The 26,935-nt window shown below is 49.5% G+C and overlaps 1 protein-coding gene across 7 annotated transcripts in view; it reads right to left on the bottom strand.

Annotated features, from left to right (window-relative positions):
• ltbp1 (latent transforming growth factor beta binding protein 1) overlaps positions 1 to 26,935 on the bottom strand; it is a 424,359-nt gene that overhangs the window by 104,055 nt on the left and 293,369 nt on the right. For all 7 annotated transcript variants that reach the window (XM_038814844.1, XM_038814856.1, XM_038814865.1 and 4 more), the window contains 2 exons: positions 23,305 to 23,427; positions 1,135 to 1,260 (listed from right to left, as the gene is read on the bottom strand). In XM_038814844.1, the coding sequence (XP_038670772.1) occupies positions 1,135 to 1,260; positions 23,305 to 23,427 (249 nt within the window). The remainder of the gene's footprint in view (positions 1 to 1,134; positions 1,261 to 23,304; positions 23,428 to 26,935) is intronic.

The following is a 26,935-nucleotide window of genomic DNA, read 5'->3' as shown; positions in this document are numbered from 1 at the left end:
TATAGATAGATTGGAGAGTTGGGCAGAGAAAAGGCAGATGGAGTTCAATCCAGGCAAATGTGAGGTGATGCATTTTGGAAGATCAAATTCAAGAGCGGACTATATGGTCAATGGAAGGGTCTTGGGGAAAATTGATGTGCAGAGAGATCTGGGAGTTCAGGTCCATTGTACCCTGAAGGTGGCAACGCAGGTTGATAGAGTGGTCAAGAAGGCATACAGCATGCTTGCCTTCATCGGACGGGTTATTGAGTACAAGAGTTGGCAGGTCATGTTACAGTTGTCTTGGACTTTGGTTCGGCCACATTTGGAATACTGCGTGCAGTTCTGGTCGCCACATTACCAGAAGGATGTGGATGCTTTAGAGAGGGTGCAGAGGAGGTTCACCAGGATGTTGCCTGGTATGGAAGGTGCTAGGTATGAAGAAAGGTTGAGTAGATTAGGATTGCTTTCGTTGGAAAGACGGAGGTTATGGGGGGACCTGATTGAGGTCTACAAAATTATGAGAGGTATGGACAGGGTGGATAGCAACAAGCTTTTCCCAAGAGTGGGGGTTCTTGTTCAGTTACAAGGGGTCACGATTTCAAAGTGAGAGGGGGAAAGTTTAAGGGAGATGTGCGTGGAAAGTTTTTTACGCAGAGGGTGGTGGGTGCCTGGAACGCTTTACCAGCGGAGGTGGTAGAGGCGGGCACGATAGCATAATTTAAGAAGCATCTAGACAGGTGTATGAATGGGCGGGAACAGAGGGAAGTAGACCTTGGAAAATAGGAGACAGGTTTAGATAAAGGATCGGGATCGGCGCAGGCTGGGAGGGCCGAAGGGCCTGTTCCTGTGCTGTAATTTTCTTTGTTCTTTGTTCATTACATGGACGAGCTCTCTCACCATCTCATGAGAGCGCCATGGGTTAAAATGCCTGCGAGCGAAGTACAATCCATTGCCTTCTACCAGACTGCAACACTGCACTCTGCGCTCCAGTCTTGTGACCACACTTAACCACTACATCCATCCATCCATCCGTCAGTTGTGAAGGCCTCACTGTTAATCCTGGCATGTGTTTCGTTCCTGCTGCAGGTTGTTTGAACGGGGGCGCTGTGGTTCAGCCTTTGAGGAGGGACTTGAAAAAGAACAGGCACTCACCCTCACACCCTTTCCCCTCCAGTAGATCCTGAAAGCCCTGGTCGCAGAGACACTGGAAGGCCCCAGCTGTGTTTTCACAGAAACCGTGGCTGCCGCACACTGTGTCGTTTGTGCATTCATCGACATCTGCAAATAAGATGTTACAATGGTCAGACTGGACCCCGTGAAGTTAAATCATGGTCATAAATCTTACAGTGAAGACAGGATCCACTCAGGGTAAACTCAGGCAGAGCCAACATTCTGCAATCAGTTGGTAGGATTTGACTGTCACACGCAGAGTTCAAAATACAAACCTGAACTGGAATTAAATTCATACGTATAAAGTAACTAGATATTTCCATATAAGCTCAATAATCACAATGAATGTAAGTATTTCTATATGGTGGAATAGTGCATTTGATAACTACCAAGTCTGCTTTGTTCACATATGGTAGCTGAGGGGAGCTCGGAGTCCACAAACAGGGGCCATTGAACTGGCACAGCGACTGACTGATATTTAATGAATAATTTAACTCATTTCATAAATGTAATTTTAGCCTTTTCCTTTTAATGAGAAGTGCCTGTGGGAGAGATTAGGGTTTCTGAAATAAATATTATGACCCCCCCCCCCCCCCGTTAATATGCACACCCAAACAATCTTCCAAGCAGCGTGACAGGAACATTTTGTCAAGAGGAAGTTGAGTAGGTAGACGGTATAAGCTGCATTTTACTGTAGATTTGGGTTTCCCTTTCTGAGGTGCAGCTTTGCAGCAAAGTAAAAGGCCACGCAAAGTAAATCCACGTCTTCCACAGAGACCTGGTACTCTTCTACATCACACCAATCAACAATACACTGAAATGTTCATGCGAAAGGCAGCCCATTTGCTATCATTCCCACAGCAATGATTGTCCTCGCCGCAGTGTCTGTCAACATCTTTACTGTAACCACTCGCACCCATGGTTAATAAACAAACTAAGGCATGGAGGAAACGTAACGTGGTTCATCGAATGGGAGCTCCGTCGGCCCAAACTTGGAAAAATTGGCTGGCTTTTATGGACGGTTTCGCTCTTCTGTCGCTAGCGGTGATGGGCAACCGAGGCTCGTGAGTGGGACGGGAGAGAGGCCCTCCTTCATCGCAGTAGGCCTCAGGATTAAAAATCAGGCTGTTCACGAACCATGGATATGATTAAATATATTTAATACACGTCAAATGTTTCACAATGAGTTACAGAAAACGCTTAATCATTTACATATTAATAGAACTGCGATCGACTTTGCACATTGAAAACAAAATAAATATTTACACTTTGGAATTGAGACCAGAGAACCCCAACGGCCGGAGAATTCCAGCCATTCCCAATATTTCTGAGAAAAGACTAGTTGTGGGAAGAACAAGGTCACACATCACATCGGGTTCAAGACTCGGGCCCACAGTCGTGCTTTCCCACATATTGAGACACTGGTCATGGTTTGGCAACCACAGGGAGGTACAAGGGTCAGGGCAAGCGTCTCGGTGAAAGGAGGGAGACTGCGGAAAATCAGAGTCATTTCATTGCGGAGAACCCATTCTCACTCACTTGCATTTCGTCACAAAGCTGTACGATATAGCCTGTGAGCCCTCTCACCCACAGAATGGTGCGGCATCGGGAGACCGAATAATGGGGGCAAAGGAAGCCATACAAATTACTGGCGAGCAGGATTGTTTTGAAAATATACTGGTAGGAGGATGCACGATCTTAACCATCAAACCCAGAGATAGCACAGGAAGATCAGTGCAGTTCAGATGTGAGACGGCGTCATGTTGTAGTGGCACATTAACTGATGTGAATTATCGCTCTCAGTGAAGCATTCACACATTATCTTTTTTGTTTGCTGTGAAGTGGCTCCAGTCTCTCAGCGAGACTGAAAGTGGAGACGCAAACAGGGTCAAAGATGGATCAAACTGATTTCCAGATGCAACCCAAAAACATCTGCTCAGCTTCTGATCCCAAGCTACAGGTTGCAAGGCAGCAGAGATTGCTCGGGCACACTGCGGGAAATCACAAGTGTGAGCTGCACAGAGCAGCGGGAGGGAAGCCCAGGGCTGTGGAACCATGCTTTATAAACACTTTATCCTGCAACCTCCCCCCCCCCCCCCCCAACCCCACCCCCACCCCAGAGGAAGGGCAAGCGGGGAGAGGGGACGGTGCTCAAATTATCTTTTAGGTGTCGGCCGAAGGACATACATTGGCCAGGACACAGTTAATGTGCTTCCTCAGGTGAAGGAAGGAGCAGTGCTCTGAAAGCTAGTGTTTAAAACAAACGTGTTGGACTTTAACCTGGTGTTGTAAGACTTCTTACATAGACAGACATTGGGTGAAGCATACGGAGTGCAGTACTACCCAGTAGAGCAGGTGCGTAGAGAGACCAGTTCAGTCCATAAGAGGGTCATTCAGGAGTCTGGTGACAGTGGGGAAGAAGATGTTTTTGAATCTGTTAGTGCGTGTTCTCAGACTTTTCTATCTCCTGCCCGATAGAAGAATGAAGAGAGAGGTCTTTGATTATGCTGCCCGCTTTCCTAAGGCAGTGGGAGGTGTAGATAGAGACAGTGGATGGGACGTGGGTTCTTGTGATGGACTGGGCTGTGTTCACGACTCTCTGGAGTTTCTTACAGTCCTGCCATACCAGGCTGTGATGCAGCCATATAGGATGCTTTCTAGGTTACATCTGTAAAAGTTGGTAAGAGTCAGTGTGGACATGCCAAATTCCCTTAGTTTCCTGAGGAAGTATAGATGCTGTTGTGCTTTCTTGGTATTAGTGTCGACGTGGGTGGACCAGGACAGATTGTTAGTGATAGGCACACCTCGGAATATGAAGCTGTCATCCATCTCCACCTCGATCCCGTTGATGCTGACAGGGGTGTGTACAGTACTTTGCTTCCTGAAGTCAATGACCAGCTCCTTAGTTTTGCTGATGTTGAGGGAGAGATTGTTTTCATTACAGCACGCCACTAGGTTCTCTATCTCCCTCCTGTATTCTGACTCACCGTTGTTCGAGATCCGACCCAATATGGTCGTGTCATCAGCAAACTTGTAAATGGAGTCGGAGCCAGATTTTGCCACACAGTCATGTATGTATGGGATGTATAGTAGGGGGCTAAGTACACGGCCTTGTGGGGCTCTGGTATTGAGGACTATCGTGGAGGAGGTGTTGTTGTTTATCCTTACTGATTGTGGTCTATAGGTCAGGAAGTCAAGGATACAGTGGCAGACGGAGGTGCCAAGTCTTAGGTTTTGGACCTTTGTATATGAGCTTGGCTGGGATTCTGGTGTTGAAGGTGGAGCTGTAGTCAAAAAATAGGAGTCTGACGTAGGAGTCCTTCTGGCAAGATGCCCCACCGATGACTGTAGGGCCAGGGAAATGGTCTCTGCTGTGGACCGGCTGTGGCGGGATGCAAATCGCAGTGGATCAAGGCATTCTGGGAGAATGGAGTTGATGTGCCTCATAATCAGCCTCTCAAAGCACTTCAAGCATTCGAAGTACTGTGGGTGGCATGGTAGCACAGTGGTTAGCACTTTGCTTCACAGCGCCAGGGTCCCAGGTTTGATTCCCGCTTGGGTCACTGTCTGTGCGGAGTCTGCACGTTCTCCCCGTGTCTGCGTGGGTTTCCTCCGGGTGCTCCGGTTTCCTCCCACAAGTCCCGAAAGACGTGCTGTTAGGTGAATTGAGCATTCTAAATTCTACCTCTGTGTACCCGAACAGGTGCCGGAGTGTGGTGACTAGGGGCTTTTCACAGTAACTTCATTGCAGTGTTAATGTAAGCCTACTTGTGACAATAATAAAGATTACTATAATGAGAGATGTCAAGGCCACTGGACAGTAGTCATTGAGGCACGTTGCCTGGTTCTTCTTTGGCACATGTATGATGGTGGTCTTCTTGAAGCAGATGGGAACCTCGGAACGGAGTAGGGACATGTTGAAGATGTCCGCGAACACACCCACCAGTTGGTCCATGCAGGATCTGAATGCACGACCAGGGACTCCGTCAGGACACGTTGCTTTCCGAGGGTTCATTTTCAAGAAGGCCAATCTGAATTTGGAAGCTGTGACGGGAGGTATGGTTGTGACCGAGGCTCCTAGGGCAGTTGACAGCGGATTAATGGTTTGCTGCTCGAAATGAGCACAGAATGCATTCAGTTCATTGGGGAGGGGTACGCTTCTGCTGAAGATTCTACTCGGCTTTGTTTTGTAGCTTTTAGGTTTTTTAAGCCTTGCCACAACCGACGAGAGTCCGTGTCATTAGTCTGGTTACTAGCTTAGTCTGGTATTGTCTCTTGGCAACCTTGACTTTGCGGAGGTCGTATCTGGATTCCTTGTTTCGGTCAGGAGCGCCTGTCTTGACTGGCTCAGTATAGAGTGTATCTCCCGATTAAATCATGGGTTCCAGTTGGGGAATGTATGTACTACGTTCTTTGGCTGGCAATCTTCTACACACTTGCTAATGAAGTCTGTGACGGTGACAACATACTCGTTTAGGTTAGCCGCTGAGTTCTTGAACAGGGACCAGTCCACTGGCTCCAAGCAGTTACGTAGGAGCTCTTCCGTTGCTTCGGACCAGCACTGCACGGCTTTCTCAACCGGATTCTCCCACTTAAGTTTCTGCTTGTATGCCGGGAGAAGGAACGCCGTCCAATTATAGTCCAATTTTCCAAAGTGCGGTCGGGAGGTGGATTGGTAGGTGCCCTTGATGTATGTGTAGCAGTGGTCAAGGATGTTGATGTACCCGATGGGACAGGAGATGTGTTGGTGGAATTTTGGCAGTACACTCTTGAGGTTGGCCTGATTGAAGACCACAGCCATGATCAACAAGGCCTCCAGGTGTTCTGTTTCATTGTTATTTATAGCAGTATATAATTCATCAAGCGCCTTCTTCACTTCTGCCTGGGGTGGGATGTAAACCGCCGTGATAATGGCAGAAGTGAACTCCCGCCATGGAAGGTAGTACGTCCAGCACTTCACAGCCAGGTATTCCAGGTCCGGGGAGCAGTAGTTCTGCAGGGTTGCCGTGTCCAAGCACCAGGAGGAGTTGATGAGAAGGCAAACCCTCCACCGTTTGCTTTGCAAAATTATGGCGTGCAGTCCATCCGGTGTATTGAGAAGCTGTCAGGTTGTATGGTTATACGGCTTGACTGCCATGTTGCCAACATTACAATAGTGACTAAACTTTAAAAGTGCTACATTATTGGCTGAGAAGACCTGAAGTTGTGGCAGGTGGCATATAAATGCGTGTCTATCTTTTTGTTCCCCTCACAAAATGGCTGAAGTCAGGAGCTGACGAGTGTGGTGATTGTACCATCACTTGTATAGATACATATCATAAGTAACTGTTTTGTACAATTTTCTTTAACGATGTACAGAAAATATGTAAAGAAAAAAGGGGGGATGTGGTGATTGTAGATCTGAGTAGATGCAATACAACTGAGCAAGCACTAGAGGGAGCACGGGAGAGCTATATATACACAGGGACAGGAAGTGACGACACACTTCACGGAAGGCAGAACTGAAAGCAGGACACAGACACAAGCAGGCAGCGTTTGAGGTAGCCACAAGTTAAGTTCTGAAGAGAGAACAAATTCACAATAAACCATCTTCTCCACCATTGAGACTACGAGCTTTATTAAGACACGGGGAACAACACAACGAGAATGAGGGTTCAGACATTGCACTCATGTGCACATATGGGGCGGGATTCACCCCCCCCCCCCCCCCCCCCCCCCCGGCCGGGTCAGAGAATCCCCAGGGGGCGAAGCGAATCCCGCCCCACCACTCTGATGCCGGCTGCCGTATTCTCCACCGCCGATTTTCAGGTGGGGGCAGGGTTCACGCCATGTCGGTCGCCGGCCGTTGGCAGCGCCCCCCCCCCCCCCGGCAATTCTTCGGGCCCCGATGGGCCGAGCGGCCGTCGGTGTCTGGCCAGTCCCGCCGGCGTGGATTGGACATGGTCCCACATGGCGGGACCTGGTTGGTAGGCCGGCTTGTGCGGTCCTCAGGGGGGACGTGGGGGTTTCCAGCCCTGGGGGGGGGGGGGGGGGGGGGGGGGCCTCATGGTGGCCTGGCCTGCGATCGGGGCCCACCGATCTCCGGGCAGGCCTGTGCCATGGGGGCACTCCTTCCTTCCGTGCCGGCCCCTGTAGCGCGCTCCCATGGCTGGCGCAGAGAAGACACACCCCTGCACATGCGCCAGAATACAGCGGCTGGTCTGCGCATGCACTAACTCGCGCAGTCCCTTCGCCGCTGGCTGGCACGGCGCCAACCTCTCCGGTGCCGACCTAGCCCCCAGAAGCATGGAGAATGCTGGAACTTCCGGTTGGCCGGACACCGGAGTGGTTTGCACCGTTCTTGGAGCCGGAGTCGGGCCAATTCGCCGATTGCGATGAATCCTGCCCATGGTGTTCAGCATTGATGCTGTAATGTCGAAAGGGCGGCATGGTGCCACAATGGTAAGCACTGCTGGTTCACAGCGCCAGGCACCTGGGTTAAATTCTGACCTCGAGTGTCTGTGTGGACTTTGCACTTTCTCCCCGTGGGTTTCATCCGGGTGCTCTGGTTTCCTCCCACAGTCCAAAGATATGCAGGCTCGGTGGATTGGCCATGCCAAATTACCCCTTTGTGTCCAAAGATGTGCAGCTTAATTGGCGTTCTGGATATAGGGTGGGGGTGTGGGGCGAGGTAGGGTGATCTCTCAGAGAGTAGGTGCAGACTCAATGGGCCAAATGGCCTCCTTCTGCACTGTAAGAATTCTATACCAGTAATGAGGCCCTTAAGTGAACGAGGAGGGAATTGCTTACTTGCGGAGGACGGGGGGCATATGGCGGGGGAGCCCTTTAACTACATTTAACTTTATTTAACTGCATTGAAATGAGGTTCCCGCCCAGTTACGTCACCTGTGAGGTGTGGGAAAATATCAGAAAACAAGGTCTTGCGGCATTTGGGGCCCACGTCATCATGTTGGCCCACTGCGAACTAAATCGCCCCCTATATATAAACATCATGGGGTGAAATTCCTTCTGTGATAGTTTTCGCAAAAAAATGGTCAGGGTGACTGTACTCCAGCCAACTAAAAATGGCCAAAAGGAGATGTTTCACCACTTTGTTTTCTTTTTCGAATCAAACCTTTGCTCTGATTCCATCCAAGGAGCCCAGCTCCCGAGATAGAGGGAATGAGCTCATTGAGATGCTCAAAAAACTGAGAGACATCATGCGGACGCGGAGGTCACCACAGACTTTTCAAAGTACAAGCAAATTTGATCCCAGCCCAACTCCACATCTTTTCTCCATTAATCTAAATTGGCCCAACTTTGAACGCTTCGTGAGGAATTATTAATAACTTTCAGATGTGGCCGAGGCAAGTCTGCAGTCCTGACCAAGGCCCCCTGAAGAGGTAATTAAAATGGTTGTGGTGCGATCTGGTCTTCCCAGGAGAAGGGTGGGGAAGATTTCGCTCGCGAGGAGCCCATCTCAGGAAATTGCGTGCGGCCGGAATTTTCATCTTCCAAACTGCTTCTGTGATCTCCGTCCGCGTGCTGACCGGTAACGAGTTCCCATTGGACCCTTTATCATCGTGTTGGTCTGGGATTAGAGGCTTCCCATAGGACTCCTCCTTGTGTGATGGCGTGACATTCTGCCGGCAGCCAATGGCGAGCCGCCTCCGCCACTAGAAAACACTTTGCCGGGGTGGGGATGGAATCCTGGCCTCTGAATGGAGAGTTCCCCACTCACCAACAATCCCACATCAGCATAGATGGGGGTAAAAGTTAAACCAGGCAGCAGGGCAAAATGGGTAAACAGTGAATCAGCAGCTTGCTTTGTACCCTGACAAGGATTACCATTGATCAGAATCTGAACTGGACTAGCCACATCGCTACTGAGGCTACCAGAGCAGGTCAAAGGCTAGGAATCCTACGGTGAGTAACTCACCTCCTGACCCCCCAAAGCCTGCCCACCATCTACAAGGCACAAGTCAGGAGTGTGATGGAATACTCTCCACTTGCCTGGACAAGTGCAGCTCCAACAACACTTAAGAAGCTCGAAACCATCCAGGACAAAGCAGCGGCTTGAGTGCGCCTCCTTTCACAAACATTCAATCCCTCCACCACCAGCAGCCGTGTGTACCATCTATAAGATGCACTGCAGTAATTCACCAAGAGTCCTTCGGCAATACCTTCCAAACCCACAACCACTACCATCTAGAAGGACAAGAGCAGCGTATACCTGGGAACCCCACCACTTGGAGGTTCCCCTCCAACTCACTCACCACCCTGACTTGGAAATTTATCGGCCGTTCCTTCACTGTCGCTGGGAGAACATCCTGGAATTCCCTCCCTAACAGCACAGTGGGTGTACCCACACTTGAAGGACTGCAGCAGTTCAAGAAGGCAACTCACCAGCACCTTCGAAAGGGCAACTAGGGATGGGCAACAAATGCTGGCCGAACCAGCGACGCCCACATCCCATAAATAAATTAAAAAAGACTGGACTTCCGCATGTGACCATGGAGGATTGGTCACATAAAGGACTGTTCCTGTTCAAAGTCACAGAAAAGGGCTCTTTTCACGCAGATCCAGGTGGAATTTTGATGAAAAGGCGTAGGTGAATGTTAGAGGAGTAGTTTACCCCTGGAATGGTATGTCGTCTGAGAGGTTTGAGTGGAAATTGAAACAGTCTTGTGCTTCACAAACAGTGTCCTCCAGCATGCAGGCGGGGGAGGGGCAAGCTGTAAGGCCCCAGATACAGGAACTGATGACTTTTAACAAGGAGGAATTCCATAAACAGAGGAACGAAATGCATGAGGATCATGCAAAGGCCATTGCAGAAGCTGTGGCACCCCAGAAGAGTACTTTGGAGCGGATGGAGAGGTGTTTGGAGGTGCAGGGGTCACAGATTCGGGAGATTGAAGGAGTGATCTCGGACCACAGCGATCATATGGTGGCTCTGGAGGCGGAGGTGGGACTCCCAGGAGACCTTTGTAAAACACTGAGGGCAAAGGTGGAGGACCAGGAGAATGCCTCGAGAAGGCAGAACCTGCGAATAGCAGGCCTGCCTGAAAGAGTGGAAGGTGTGGCATGGGTGCAGTTGCTGTATGTGGCGCCAAGAGCGAGGGTGAGGACGAATGAGATGAGCTCACGAAGCTTTGACTTACACAGGGGTACGAGGTAGGGGTGCCCACTGTGGTCGCTGCTATTTGCGCTGGCTATAGAGCCATTGGCGATGGCTCTCAGGGGGTCGGCAGAGTGGCAGGGGATAATGAGAAGACAGAGGGAGCATCGGGTGTCGCTCTATGTCGATGGACTCTTGCTGTATGTTTCGGATCCGTTGGAGAGTATGGGAAGGATTATGGGTCTGTTGGGGAGGTTTGGAGGGTTCTCGGGATACAAGCTGAATGAAGGGAAAAGCGAGGTATTCCCGGTGAATGAGCTGGCACAGTGGGCTAATTTAGGGAGAAACCTTTTCCATGCAGCTCATGGTTAGAGTCTGGAATGTACTGCCTGAGGGCGTTCCGGGAGGCAGGATTAATCGAGGCATTCAAAAGTGAATTGGACTGATAGCTGAAAAGGAGAAATGTGTGGGGTTACGGGGAGAAAGTGGGGGAGTGATACAAGGGGAATTGGTCACCCATAGCCAGTGCGGACTTGACAGGCTGAATGGCCTCCCTCTGAGCCACAACAATCCTGTCACACCCAGACTCACTCCAATGTGAACTGCGTGCCGCATTAAAGCAAAACGCTGCGGGTGCTGGGAATCGGAAGTGAAAACAAAATGCTGGACAAACTCAGCAGGTTTGGCCGCGTCGTGGAGAGAGGAACTGAGCTAACTCCCCAGGTCCAATGTCTAAAACAATGTTAACTCTCTCTCCATAAATACTGCCAGACCCGCTGAGTTCATCCAGCATTTCCTGATCTCGTGCCTAATCTTGTGTAGTGAGAAAGTTCCTTCGCAGGGTTCAAGGACAACAAATCCATTTTTATCCCCCAACAGATTATTGAAACCAGGCTTGCATTCCCAGCAATACCGAAGGTTGAGGGGGTGGTTTGTATGACCTTTTTTGGATTTTGATCAGATTGTCAGGGGAAAACTTTATCCACTGGTCGAGGACAAGGGGATCGTAAGCCTAAAGTCAGAACCAGGCCATTCACAAGAGCAGCTCGGAAATATATACTTACGGAAAAGGTGGTAAAAGCGTGGAGCTGTTGTCCATAAAATGGGCTAGAAGCTCACCCAATCAATAATTTCACATCTGTAATAGATTTTTGTTCACCAAAAATATGAAAAGATATGGAGCCAGGCAGGTGGATATGGAGCCACTACGATGCAGTTCCGATAAGGTTACGATCTAATTGGCTGGTGGCTCAATGGCCTGAATGGTCTCCCGCTGTTCCCACCTTAGTGTGGATGAGCTCAGAGTCACCTGATGTTAATAACAGATGGATAAAGCGGACCGATTCTAGAAAAGTGGAACTTCACTGTCCAGCTGGCTAAGTCCACTGCCATATATCTGCGATCCCAGGGGACTAGCATTTGAAAGATGTGCCCTATGCAAAGGATGGAACCGTCGGCCAGTTGCAGTGGAGAGAGGTGGTGAGGCTGGAGGAAGCAGAGGGAGGATTGAAGTCGGCAGGGTGGTGGGCACTGCCTGTTGAACTGCTGCCAATTTACACTGACGAGCACCTGGATTGGCATGGCCACAAAAACCACGCCTGAGGTTTAAGCCAGGACAGATTTTGAACTCTTAATTAAGCCACATGTAGGCTGCTTTCATGCTGGTGTTTGTTTAGATCTGGTGCCAGGAGACCCTTGTCTGTGAGCCAGCTCCCAATATTTACATTGCTGAATGTTGTTCCTTCACCTCTGTGATTCTGCTGGGGGGGGGGGGGGGGGGGGGGGGAGATAAGGCAGCCAGGTTTCGGCGCACAAGTGCCAGCAACTGGCCCATGAATCGCAGACTCCCGTAATCACCCGTAAAAAAGCAAACACTTGGCAACCAAGTTAAAGTTCTGGTGTTCTGCCAGTCTCAGGATTGCTCTTTCCTCGGTTTTGCTCATGTCGTCAAGGTAACCCAGCAGACCTGCCCGGGCGCGATCTAACAGAAAAGTTCATGTTATTGGTGGCGGGTTTTGCTGGGGGTTTCCCGCTGTCTCTGCCGGCAGGTTCCCCACCGCTATCTAACCACACTTAGTCACCTTTATTGGGGCCCTGGGGAGTTTCTCACCGATTTAGCCCAAACGTAGGGCGCAGTTGAATGGAAAAGTTTCTACGTGTGGTAGCGAGCGGAACTGCCGTGAGCTTCCCGACTCCCTGTCTGGTGAGGCCGTCACCGCTATGAACGTTAATGGGTCCATTTAACGAGGCCCCACGGGCTTTCATGCCGCAAATATCTATCCCGCTGGCTAATTCACCGGGATCATGCTCGCCAGCAGCCCGCTAACAAGGGAGAGCAGCACTTAAACCGCTCCTGCATCAACCCCGCACAGCTCACAGCCATGCCTCCGAGGGGGCCAGCCCCACAATTCGGGGTTGCCACCCTGGTCAGATTACTGGTCACAGATGGGGCCAGACGGGACGCCCTGTTCCCCGAGGGTCTCGGAGAGTCAGCCACACGGCGGCCATTGACAACTGGGAGGAGATGGCAGTGGCAGTCAACTCAGGGAGTGTCATCAGGAGGACTGGCACCCAGCGACCTCCACTGGGCTGCATGGCTGGGTTGGCACCAGCCCCCTGGCACCGGCCCCACCCGCCACACTTGACCCCCACCAGTGAGCATGCACCTGGCACTGTCCCCGCCCAGAACCGTTCCATTCCCCAGCCTACTCATGTTCAGCAGTGCCACCCATGCCGTCCCCCGCAAACTCCCAATCTCCCAAAGGCCGTGCACCCCCCCCCCCCCCCCCCCCCCCGCCGTTCATAAAGCCCTCCACCCTCCTTTCATGGGCTTGGCCTCCCTCAGGCCCTGGACCGTGGCAGTTCCCCCTGGGCACCCTTGCACTGCCACCATGGCAGTGCACCTGCCAGCTTCACAGTGGCACCTTGGCAATGCCAGAGTGGCAGTACCAAGGTACCAGTCAGACAGTGCTATGGTGTCTGTGTTCCAGGCGGAGAACCAGGGGCCATCTTGCATTATTTCTGGACTCCTAGCAGCCTTCAATTGCTGGGAGACACTCCTCCCCTACAATGGCTGGGAGACAACCACCCCCCCCACCACCCCCAACACGCCTGCCACCATTCTGTGCAGGGAATCCTGCCAGGCTGCTTCAAATTCATTGCCCACTTAAGGGCTTCAATTGGCTCATGGATGGGCTGGCCATCCAATGCCATCCCTACCACCTATAGAATTCCGCTGGGAATGGGGTGGGGGCAGGCTGTTATTGGATTTATAGTGCCATTTCCCCCCCCCCCCCACCCCACTCCCCTCAAACCCACCGACACAGGAGCAACAAATCCATGTCCTGGGAACAGACTGCCTGACAGCCCTTATGTTAGGCCTATGGCGTCGAGCACTGAAAAATCGATGATTCTATGATCAAGAAGGTGGCAGTTATGGATAGGAATGTAATGGATAGTTATGGATAGGAATGTAAAACTGCCCATTAGCCAAATTAGCTGCCGGCATTCACCTGCCAAGGCCCACACATGACTAACGATCACCTGCAGGCAGATATTGGAGGAACATGAAGAGCCGTGAAATGGTTCCACCCCAAAGATGTCAATGTCCTCAGGAGAAATCAGCAGGAGTTTGCAATTAAAATGGCAACCCGCGGACAGCAAAAGAGAAATGTCTCACAGTTTTCTCGTCACGTGATCACACAACGAAAGCTACAATTCTGCTTTTAAGCTAAACTGCCCGGTGAGTGTGGAAGAATCCCAGCTGTGTACTGGATAGTGATCAGGAGAGAGGCAAGCATCTTCCTTAACTCAGCAATCCTCCCCCCCCCCCCCCCCCCCCCCCCCCCCCCCAAACCCCACCATACCCAAACTCAAGTTAATGACAGACTTTTCATTTGTGAAAATCCGCGCACTTTAATCGAACATTGTTCAAGCTGATTCTAATGCATGGACAAGAATGCGGCAGGTTGGGAATGGAAGTGCAGACACCGAGTCTGAGATGCTCCTACTGGCAATCCGTGCCGAGACGCTGCAACTCCTGAGCGTGTACAAAAGCCCTCCTACAGAGCAGCTAAACATAGCATGGAGCTGAGAACGGCCAGCCTGGAGAATATGCCCGCCTGCTTGTCAGAATTATAGACCACATATGCAGGCCTGAAACAGTGCAGCTCATTAGGACATTAGCCCCACTACACACAGCGACTCTGTTCTGCGGTCCTGAGTCTTGAACCAACCGCAACGTAACAAGGATCTGCTTTGTGGGATTATCATAACTTGCAAGGTGTTACCATGAATAGCCACTAGAAGGAGCTGCAGATACTACTATATAAGGCAGTGATGCTAGACCTTAGGGGAGGAGTGTAAGCAGGAGATAGCTAGTGAAGGTCATAAGAGCAGATAGTGTGAGAAGGTTAGATTATAGTTTACACCAGTGAGTGAGATTAGCAGTAGGTGAGTGTAGTCAGATGTTATTGATCAATTCTGTATTCTAAAAGGACTGTGTCAAAACTCAGTTTAATAGTGTAAATAAAATCAGGGGGATGACCGGAGGGCAGTAGACTTATCCATTCTACGCGGCTTGTCCGTGGCGTTCTTGCGACGGGCGGGCCGGAAGAATCCAGCCCCAGGGCTTTGTTTAAGTAAAAGCTATACTGTGGTCTTTGTGGAACACTGCACCAACCATCCTAAATAAGCAACACAAAGAACACCACATGCTTAACCACCATCATCGAATTGTGAGAACTTTGAAAATCTTCACTTCTCCCTTCCGCTCTCTGAATGAAGCCTCGGTGGGTTAGGTACAGATTCACACTTGGTGCAACATTCGTGCATTTTTATGATCACACGCCTTTCAAAAGATTTAAATTCTTAACAACCTGCAAAGTTAGAAAAGCTGTATCTGAAAAGTAATCTCATGGCAGAAAATTTGAGTAAGGAGCTTAGATGCAGGGGGGTATTCCTTTGACAAACACTTCCTCGGAATGATCTCTAGATAGTGATTTGGATTCATGGCAGCAATAAAACATGACAGGGCCCAGGAGAAAGATCAAATAAAACTGTGCTCAATAGCAGCGATCAGAAGACATGTTCACCATTTTTTTTGCATTGTAGCAATGGGGACATAAATGACTGCTTAACAGATTGATTTGACACTGGAAGCAGAGAGATCAGATAGAGGGAAAGAGAAGCTGGTTCCACTGGTAGCGTAACATCAAAGCAACATCTCCTTTACTACATAACATTAAAACAAGGATTATGCCGCAAAAATGTACCTGGCGTGTTCATAGAATCCTTAGAATCATAGATCCCTACTGTGCAGGAGGAGGCCATTCAGCCCATCGAGTCTGCACAAAGCCGCTGAAAGATCACCCTACCATGGCCCAATCGCCCACCCTTGCACAGTTGCTTCACAGCTCCAGGGTCCCAGGTTCGATTCCCGGCTTGGGTCACTGTGCGGAGGCTGCATGTTCTCCCCGTGTCTGCGTGGGTTTCCTCCGGGTGCTCCGGTTTCCTCCCATAGTCCAAAGATGTGCAGGTTGGGTGGATTGGCCATGTTAAATTGGCCTTAGTGTTCAAAAAATAGGTTAGGAGGGGTTACGGGGCTAGGGTGGAGGTGTGGGCTTAGTGCACTTTCCAAGGGCCAGTGCAGACTCGAAGGGCCGAATGGCCTCTGTCTGCACTGTAAATTCTATGATTTTATGATCAGGTTTATCCAGTACGTGAGCCAGAAGGGAAATGGTCTTTTTCATTTAAAACCAATCAATCAAAAATTAATTTTTTTTAGAAAAGATTTTATTGAAGCATTTGTAATTTTCACAGTTTAACAAATTTAACAAATTAACATTCTGAACATTCCAGCGGCCCGAGGCACCCACATCACAACAACATACCCAACTACCCTCCCGCCCTAGCTCCTAACTACCCATATATTAGATTCCCTGTCCTTATTTTACACTGCCATGCCTCTCATTATCTCCCCCCTTTCCCCCTCCCCCCCTTTCTGCTGACAGTCAGTTGTCTTTAAAGAAGTCGATGAACGGCTGCCACCTCCGGGCGAACCCCAGAATTAAACCTCTCAAGGCGAACTTAACCTTTTCCAGCCTAAGAAACCCTGCCATGTCGCTGACCCACACTCCTGACTTTGGAGGCTCCGAGTCTCTCCATCCCAGCAAAATCTGTCTCCGGGCCACCAGGGAGGAGAAGGCCAGAACATCGGCCTCCCTTCTCCCCTGGGCTCCCAGATCTTCTGATACCCCAAATATTGCCATCTCTGGACTCGGAGTCACCTCCTTTCCAGGGCATTTGACATGACGTCCGTAAATCCCTGCCAGAATCCCCTCAACTTCAGACATGATTCCCGGCTTCCCCCACAGCGTCCACACCTGTCCTCCACTTCCTCAAAAAAACCTACTCATCCGGGCTACCGTAATGTGGGCCCTATGAACCACCTTGAACTGGATCAGGCTTAGCCTGGCACACGACGAGGAATTGACTCTCTTCAAGGCCTTGTCCCATAGTCCGACTTCCGGCTCCCCTCCCAACTCTCCCTCCCACTTCCTCTTCGCCTTCCCGATTGGGATCCCTTCCCACTCCATCAATTCCTTGTGTATCTCCGAGACCTTCCCCTCCCCAAAGCCCATTTTTGACATCACCTTATCCTGTAATCCCCTTAGAGGGAGGTGAGGAAAGCTTGGAACCTGCCTCCGGACAAAGTCCCGTACCTGTAGGTACCGAAATCCATTCCCACCCGGCAACTCAAACTCCTCCTCTAATGCCTCCAGGCTCGGGAAGTTCTCCTCAACGAAGAGATCCTCAAATCTCTCAATCCCTGCTCGCTGCCACCTCTAAAGCCCCCGTCCAGCCCCCCCCGGAACAAACCTGTGAGAATCACAGTTCGGTGACCACACCGACGCCCCCTCCAGTCTCATGTTCTGTCTCCATTGTCCCCACACCCTCAAGGCTGCCACTACCACTGGGCTGGTGGAGAACGGTAGTGGCACCGTTAGCAAAGCCTTCAAACTCGTACCCTTACAGGATGCCGCCTCCGCTCGCTCCCAAACCGAACCACCCCCCACTTCCTAACCATCCATATGTTGACCGCCCAGTAATAGTTCATTCAATTCGGAAGGGCGAAGCCCTCCTCCCCGCGCCCCTATTCCAAAAGTACCATCTTCATCCTTACCAGCCCATACAAAACCCGAGATTGCCACATTCATCTTCCTGAAAAAAGCCTTAGGGATAAAAATTGGAAGACATTGAAAAATGAACAGTAACCTCGGGAGGACTGTCAGCTTTACGGTTTGCACTCCCCTGCCAATGACAGCCGGAGCATGTCCCACCTGCGGAAGTCTCTTTTCATATCCTCGACCGCCCTGCCCAGATTTAACTTATGGAGCTGACCCCAGACCCTAGCCACCTGAATCCCCAGGCACCTAAAACTCCTACCCACCATTTTGAACGATAACTTCCTCAGTCTCCTCTCCTGCCCCCGTGCCTGGATTGTGAACACCTCGCTCTTACCCATATTTAACTTGTAGCCTGAGAACCGATCAAATTCTTCCAATATCTCCATAATCCAATCAAAAATTTAAATGGCCCCATTGACTTATAAACGAGTGAAATACTGGGAGCAGATAGAGTAAAAACAAATTTGACATCTGGATGCAATGGCTGGTCCAGAAATGATTAAAACTAATGATCCAATGAACGATGTTTAGCTGCTCCCTCACACACTGCAGAGACACCTCCATATTCCAGGTTGTAAATTAGCCAATGATGAACTACACTGGGATGCTCTGGAAGGGGTTATATAATAGATTGTTTTTTAAATAGAAATCTTCAATCACTGTCATTTTAGTATTAGTATTTTGATGGAATCCACTTTCCTTTAAAACATCATAATTTACCAACGCATATTCCATTTGCAGGGTTGAGGGAGTTGCCTCTGGAACATTGACGTCTATACGAGCAATCGGTGTTCACACCAGCTGCTGCTGCTTTTGATGCCATCCGCGCATTGATAAACATCTGCACACTTCGCATATTCAATATAATAAAAGGCCACACAGCACGCCGCTGTGAAAACTCAAGCTGCAAGCGAAAAAGCACATTTATCTGAAGTGCTGTTCGTGTGTGGAGAGAAAGACAGGAAGGAGAGAGAAAGAGGGAATGAGGAGGAAGAAGGAGACCGAGATGGGGAAAGCTGGAACGATGGTCCAAGAAAGTGGCAAGGAGGGAAGGAAACTGGAGGGGAAAACAGAGATGAGTGAAGGGCAAGGACAGAGTGAGCTCACTTGTAAACAGCATTTAATGACAGTTCGAGAAAATTAATGATTCAAAACTTGGCTTCACCTGAGCAGAATGCTTCCAATATTATTTTAACAACTAATCAATCTCTTTGTTTCCATCTCCTTCCCACCCCCACAGCAGTACACAGAGGCAAAGATCATTCTTAGTACTTTTACATTAGAGGCAGTCCCGTGAAGGTCCCCTTGGCTGATTCCTCGTCTCATCAGTTGAACAGGTTGGGCCTACACAAATTGGAGTTCAGAAGAATGAATGGTGATCTTATTGAAATGTCAAAGATTCTGAGGGGCTTGACAGGGTAGACCCTGAGAGGATTTTCCTCTCGTGGGGGAGTCAAGAACTAGGTGGGAGGCCAAAGTTTCAAGTTAAGGGTTCGCCCATTTAAGACGGAGATGATGAGAAATTGTCTCAGAGGGTCATGAATCTTAGAAATTCTCTGTTCCAGGGAGCTCTGGATGAGAAGCCATTGAAGTTAAATTAAGGCTGAGATAAGGTAGGTTCTTGAACTCCACGTGAATAAAGGGCTTTGGTGAAATGGCAGAAAAGTGGGGCTGAGGTCAAGACCATGCAAGATCTTACTGAATAGCAGAGCTGGATCCAGGGACCATATAACCCATCCCTGTTTCTACTTCTTGAGTTCTTATGTACATTAAAATAGCCTGCAGCAAGCCTGATCCAGCTTCAGGTGGTAAATAGGGTTCACCTCACTAAAGCTAGGTGGATGGTTTCTTTCCAGGGGCAGACGATAAGTGCGAATGGAATTCTTAGGGGCCGACTAATCACACCCATAGATTCTGGTTGTGTCCAAAGCTGGTAAGCTTCTGGGTGTCCTTCTTTAGCACCATGTCAGCCATTTTTAATGTCGATCTGGAGTCTTCTCCTCGTGTGGCCATTTTTGGGGTGCCGGACTCACCGGGGCTGCAGACGGGGGTGAAGGCAGATGACCTCGCCTTTGCCTCGTTAACAGCCGAGAGGCGAGTTTGGCTGAGGTGGAGGTCCTCATTTCTGCCGAGTGCCTCGGCGTGGCTGGGTGACCTAATGGACTTTCTCTATCTGGAGAAGGTAAAGTACACCATCGAGGGGTTGTATCTGAGATGGCGGCCATTCATCGCCTTCTTTAAGGAGTTAGGCACTGTCAGTTGTTGGGGGAGGAGGGCAGCGTTTAATTTCGTATTTTTATAGCGGGGGAAGGGTTTTTTTCTTTCTTCTTTTATCGTTTGGATGGGATCTGTATGGTTGGTCAGTTTGTAGCTATATTGTATTGTGTCACATCCACCTTTTGGGTATCACCTTTCCCGTAAAACATCCACAGCAAATGTTGTTATCCCCGCTCGCAACAGTCAGGCACCTCTAAGTAACACCTTAGCCTCCCTCGCACGCCCCGTACAAAGAGCTGGTAACATTAGGATTAAAGGTTTAAAATTGCTGTGCATGGATTATGCTTAATAACTCCATTCAGCTCAGGCACTGTCGGATTTAACAGGTTTTGATCTTCAGATAAAGATCACGAGACTGATTTAATGCCAAACACTCTTACAATGGTGTTATTACCGTGCCGTGCCTCAGTGAGATCGCACACCAATTCTTTCACAAGGGTGTCAAAGAACCAGGTACAAAAGCCTTTAAATCTTAGTGCCAGGGCTAATTAAAAGCTTTGTTTTCTTCCTAAAGCTGGAAAACACAATTAGCTCTGGTTCGTTCTTTTCCACTCAAGGCAGTTTTCAGTCAGATGAACGCACATGCGGAAGAGAAGGAAGAACCTGTCTAACATAAGTTTAATAACCCCTGGTACCAGATGTGTCAGGCAAGTATTCGCTGGAAGGCTTAAGAAATTGTAACAGGCCCTGCCGGGGCCCTTTAATTCACCAGACTGGAAAATTTCATCTGCTACATCGAATTAGCATTTGAAGAGAAAAAGAAGCCAGGAATGCTCGCAAAAGAGAAATATAATTGGAATTAAAACGCATTTGAGTCTCTGGTGTACAATGAGAATGTCAATGTTTGCAAAGTGTTAGGCTGAAGACTCTTGTTAGGTCAAATGGTGTTCACAGGAATCTGTGGGGACTGCTTTACACCAAATATTTTCTCTCGTCTAGAAAAGGCAACTCTCAGACTGCTCAATAGTTTCTGTTGAAGGGTGTTAGTCGCAATAATTTTCGTAAAGAACTGGGGCTGATGGGTTGACGTTCTGGCACCCTTCTCTGCCATTTCAGGTCATTAAAGGGCACTTGCATAAATTGGAAAGCATGACAATAAAAAAAACCACTCCAAGTTTACAGGTCGCCAGATTGGAACAGAATTCTATGAGAGGCTCGTGTTCGGTTACATTGTGAAATATCAGTCAACGGAGTAAAACGTGGCACAATCCATAGAACCATAGAATCCCTACAGTGCAGAAGGAGGCCATTCGGCCCAACGAGTCTGCACCAACCCTATGAAAGAGCACCCTACCTAGACCCCACTCCCTCGCCCTTTCCCCTTAATGCATAACCCCACCTCAAGGACAATTCAGCTAGGCCAATCCGCCTAACCTGGCGCTGTGAGGCAGCAGTGCTAACCACTGCCACCGTGCCACCCCCAACGAACTCAATCAAGGAGGTTTAATTTCATTTCTAAAACAGCCAATTCAAGAATTTGAATATGGTCTGGATGAACCAGATTGAGCACCGTCAAATCCTTTTGTTTCCTCAGGGAACATTGCCCTCTAATTTTGCATTAAATTTTCTAATCCTCCTAGCTCTACTGCAACTTCATTGCTATACAAGCAGCTAACTATGTTGCTTAAGGCAGTTTTTAAGAGGTACAGAATAGGACCAGCACAGCGAGGGCTCATGCTCAATCCTTGTGGCGATGAATTTAGGTCATGGCTTCTCCCTGGCAATGCTGTTGAGTACGGGAATTCAAGAGCGTGGAGAATGCACCCTGCAACCACCCTCCGGCAGGTTATACGTCTCTACCACTCCACACTGATTTCCTGTGTTTCCCTCCTTTGCAGGCAATGCTGTCTCCCGCTGAGGTGTGGTTCCCCAAGCCTCTTGATATAGTCAGTCACTCTTAATAGCCTAAGCCTGGTCAGTGAATACAGGTTAGTCGGCAGCGAAGTAACAAGGGAAGACCAAATCCTGTCATCATGACATCCGCACGTTAAAATCAGTTGTCCCTTCCCCTAAACCCAGGGAGAGTGACACCAATAGCGTGAAAACATCCGCGGTGCTGAGATTTTCCATTTTCTTCAACTTAATGAAATCAAAATTGATCGACTGCAGTCCAACACCCCAAACACTGGGCAATCAGTGCAGATCTTGAGAGCATGGGCTTTAACTTTAGCCCTGATGGAATGAAAATGGGGGTGGGTGGGTGGGGAATTTCACACCATCATCCAGTATACCACCACCTCCCCCAATGCTCCCGGGCCATTTTCCTGGAGGCTTTAGGCCCATTATCAGAGGCCAACTGGGATTTTCCAGCCGACCGCCAGGTCTCTGCAGGCTATGGGGAAGTGGGCAGCTGGCAGGCTGTCAGGAGGTTGCCTCCAGGCAGGTTTAGAGGCTCTCTCTGCCTGCCTGCCTTCAGCTGCAGCCTCAGCTGCAGGCCGCCCTGTTTGCCTCCCCTCTCCAGAGCGGTAGACTGCCTGCTGGGGCCTTTTTTTTGTAAAGATTTCAAGGAGTTGGAGAGAGGGTGCCTCCATCTTGTGGGCAACCTCTCCCTCATCACTTACTGCCATGGAATTCACCTGCTGCTGCATCCATACTGGAGGGGCTCCGATTGATCTTCCAGCTTTGAGAACCCACCAAGCGCCCTTGATTGGACAGCTAGTCTTCCCATTTGGCCACTAATTGGCCGATTCAGTAAAAATCAAAGGTGAGTGGCTAATCCCCATACAATGTGGCCTTTTACCCCTACTTGAGCCTGGCAGCATGACCCTGAAGCAGGACCACAGAGAAAATCCTGCCCCTTCACTCCGAATCCCACAATGGTACATAAATTAAATTTAATAGATCTGGTAATTATGCACTGGTATTAAATATAAAGAACCACAAGGAATGCTGGAGTGTTGTAAAAATCTAACGATTTCCCTCTAATGTCCTGTCACACCACTACATGGTCAGGGCTACATGTGACCCCAGTGCCACTAGACACGGTTGATTCTGAAGGCCCCAGAGCAATAAATACAACCACTTACACCCCAATAATTCTATTTATAAAAGTCCTTTTGTCTTTTTTAGAATGCTTCCAGGGATGAGAAACTTCAGTTTTGCGGCTAGACTGGAGAGGTTGGCACTGTCATCCTTGGAGAGAAGAAGGCCGATAGATTTGTTGGAGGTGTTTAAAATCAGGAGGGGGCTGGACAGAGTCGATAGGGGGAAACTGCTCCCGCTCCCAAATGGATTGAGAAGGAGAGGGCACAGATTTAAAGTGATTCACAAAAGAAGCAAATGTGATGGGAGGCAAAAAACGTTTTCAGCCAGCAAGTGGCTGGGGTCTGGAATGCGCTGCCTGGAATGAGGCAGGTTCAATCGAGGCATTCACAAGGGCATTCGACGTTTGCTTGAATAGGAAGCTGTGCAAAGATAGGGGGAAAAGGCAGGGGAGTGGCATTAAATACTGATGCTGATTGGAGAGCCGGTGCAAGCACGATCTGCCAAATGGCCTCCTTCTGCACCACAATTCTGTGAAGTCTACTTTCTCCGTGGTAAACCTTTCAGTTAGATTGTGAGTTGTGCAGCGTATCCCTTACGGATTCTCACCTTCACATTTGCGCCCATCTGACGAGACTGTGAATCCCTTGTCACAAATACAGTTGAACGAACCCTCTGTATTCAGGCAATCTCCATGAGTACAAAGCTCAGGGGTAAGGCATTCGTTTACATCTGAGGGGGAAAAACACTGTCACTCTTTGCGGAAGTAACAAAAAGGAATTTGTCTACATTGCACGCTGACACACTCTCGCAGTTATCCTAGTTAATGGGGGCATCGGGGTAGAGTGAGTGGAACGGCTTATTCCAAAAGCATCTCAACTATAGAACTTCTACAATGGCCACTAGGAAAGCTAACCTCCAGCAGAAGCAATATCCAATGTGGTGGTTTTTAGAGAATCCTGGCCCTTGTGTTGTCAAGAGTTAAAAGGATGGTTCTCACAGGCCGGCATTTTGAGAAGTCAGAACAAATGAGGTATATATGCAACACCCCCCCCAACCCGGCTCGCTCCCACCCCCAGGCAGTAACTTTTTCTCCATGAATTGCACAGCAGTCATCCTGGTCAGAATGAGATGAAGGTGCTGGCCAGGAGTTAGGTTTGGTGACCAGAGATCGACAAAGAAATGAAAGTATGGTCAATCGATGTGAGCAGTGTCAGACTCAACTAAGCAAGTCTCACAGAAAAGCCACCGCGACACAGCCAAGAAGGACAGGTTGTTTCAAGCAGAAGATTTAGTGTACAGGTAGAACTTCGGTGGATGGCCAGAACTGTTACCTGGAAGAGTTGTTAAGAGGACTAAGCCAGTATCCTCTGTCATAGAGCTATAGGGCGGGATGATGGAAAGCACGTCAATCATTTGAGGAGGAGGGAAACCGGCATGTCCAAAAAGGGGCAGGTGGACCCAATCCAGTTATCACTATACCACTTGCTGATTCGGTGGTGTTAGGACAGAGATCTTATCAAGATGAATCATCAGAGGCCACAGAAGGAATTGAAGAGATAGTCGGTATTGTCCCTACTTTGGGCTCTGCCGATTTGCCTGTCCTTGCTTTAGGCTCTGATGCCTCCAATCTGGAAGTGCCTGTGCCAAGTTGAGAATATTCATAGAATTTAGAGTGCAGAAGGAGGCCACTCGACTCATCAAGTCTGCGCCAGCCCCTGGAAAGAGCATTCCACCCAAGCCCCCACACTTCCACCCTAACCCTGTAACCCCATCTAACCTTTATGGACACTAAGGGCAATTTTAGCATGGGAAGTCCACCTAACCGGCACATCTTTGGACTGTGGGAGGAAGCCGGAGCACCCGGAGGAAACCCACGCAGACACGGGGAGAACTTGCAGACTGCACACAGACAGTGACCCAAGCTGGGAATCGAACCTGGGACCCTGGAGCTGTGAAGCGACAGCGGACCACTGTGCTACCGTGCCACCGTATCAGAAGTACGGCAAGAGTGAGGAAGTCACCTGAAAGCCTTACATTATGAACTTTGGATTGAGCTCCCTTGCTGTAACTCTCTTAGTCTGTATATAACTTAAATAAGAGTTTTCTTGTTTTTGTATTTCAGGGGCCTGGAACTGAACTTAAGAGGGGAGGAATGTAGTAGCGTGGCCCCTTTAAGGAGTGATACTTTGTGGGCCACGTGATGGACCCAGAACCTATGAGGATGGAGCACATGAACCTAAGCTGATCAAGTGTTTAGGTGCGGTTCAGACTGTTGGGGGCTTGGTCTGAGTTAGCGCGGGAGTCGTGGGAACCAGACATGTGTCGTAGCTGTGCTGTTCTATTGGTATAGTTCTTCTTAGTTCATATGCCTCTGTTGTGTTTCAATGCTGCCTCGTTGATCGCCTCCCAATGTGACAAAAGTGTAGCCATTAAACTCAGGGATTCTGGAGACCAGAATGGGAGAGGTGCTTATATCACGGAGAGTTTTCGGACTGGAGGACGTTACAGAGATAGGGAGGTGCAAGGCCAAGGCAGTGAATTGAATACAAGGATGATAATTATAAAATCAATGTACGACTACTTGACTGGGAGTCAGTGTGGGGCAGTAAGCACAGGGGAGATGGGTGAACAGGATTTGGTGTGAGTTGGGAGATGGGCAGCAGAACTTTGGATTACAGAGAGGGCAGAACATGGCCAGCCAGGTACATTCGAATAACTGAGACTGGAGGTAACAGAGCCTGCAGCAGAGGAGATTTGGCAGGCAGGGTCTGGCATTGTTATCAAGGTAGAAACAGGCAGTCGTGGTGACAGTGTGGCTATGTGGCTGAAAGCTTATTTTAGGGTTAAATAAGGCACCGGTCCGATTCAGCCCCAGCCAATGATTTGTATTCATTACCAATCTGTTCATTCTACTTTCCCTTCTGTGTTACTGGGACAGAGATATTCATCTGGTACAACGAAATGGGTTACTCCCTTCTTTAAACTAATAGAGGAAGGAATTTCATTGTGCTCATTAGCAATACCGAACAGTACCATTTCAGCCTGTTAAACATTTGCGAGATTAACTTTTTCCACAAATTAGATACATTTTCTTCCACAGGCATTTGGATCTAGTGATGACTGCCTGGGGATAACACATAGAGGACAAGTTACAGGACGCACCATGCAGACCAGTTACAGGATGCACCATGCAGACCAGTTACAGGACGCACCATGCAGACCATTTACAGGGCGCACCATGCAGACCAGTTACAGGATGCACCATGCAGACCAGTTACAGGGCGCACCATGCAGACCAGTTACAGGATGCACCATGCAGACCAGTTACAGGATGCACCATGCAGACCAGTTACAGGATGCACCATGCAGGCCAGTTACAGGACGCACCATGCAGACCAGTTACAGGACGCACCATGCAGACCAGTTACAGGATGCACCATGCAGGCCAGTTACAGGACGCACCATGCAGACCAGTTACAGGATGCACCATGCAGACCAGTTACAGGATGCACCATGCAGACCAGTTACAGGATGCACCATGCAGACCAGTTACAGGACGCACCATGCTGACCAGTTACAGGGCGAAACATGCAGACCAGTTACAGGGCGCACCATGCAGGCCAGTTACAGGATGCACCATGCAGACCAGTTACAGGACGCACCATGCAGACCAGTTACAGGATGCACCATGCAGACCAGTTACAGGATGCACCATGCAGACCAGTTACAGGGCGCACCATGCAGACCAGTTACAGGACGCACCATGCAGACCAGTTACAGGGCGCACCATGCAGACCAGTTACAGGATGCACCATGCAGACCAGTTACAGGGCGAACCATGCAGACCAGTTACAGGGCGAACCATGCAGACCAGTTACAGGGCGAACCGTGCTGACCAGTTACAGGATGCACCATGCAGACCAGTTACAGGGCGCACCATGCAGACCAGTTACAGGGTGAACCATGCAGACCAGTTACAGGGCGCACCATGCAGACCAGTTACAGGGCGAACCGTGCTGACCAGTTACAGGGCGCACCATGCAGGCCAGTTACAGGATGCACCATGCAGGCCAGTTACAGGACGCACCATGCAGGCCAGTTACAGGGCGCACCATGCAGACCAGTTACAGGGCGCACCATGCAGGCCAGTTACAGGGCGCACCATGCAGACCAGTTACAGGATGCACCATGCAGACCAGTTACAGGATGCACCATGCAGACCAGTTACAGGACGCAC

This window comes from Scyliorhinus canicula, chromosome 1 (genome assembly GCF_902713615.1).
Source record: "Scyliorhinus canicula chromosome 1, sScyCan1.1, whole genome shotgun sequence".
In the NCBI taxonomy this organism is placed as follows: Eukaryota; Metazoa; Chordata; class Chondrichthyes; order Carcharhiniformes; family Scyliorhinidae; genus Scyliorhinus; species Scyliorhinus canicula.
This window is presented reverse-complemented; position numbering and strand designations above follow the sequence as displayed.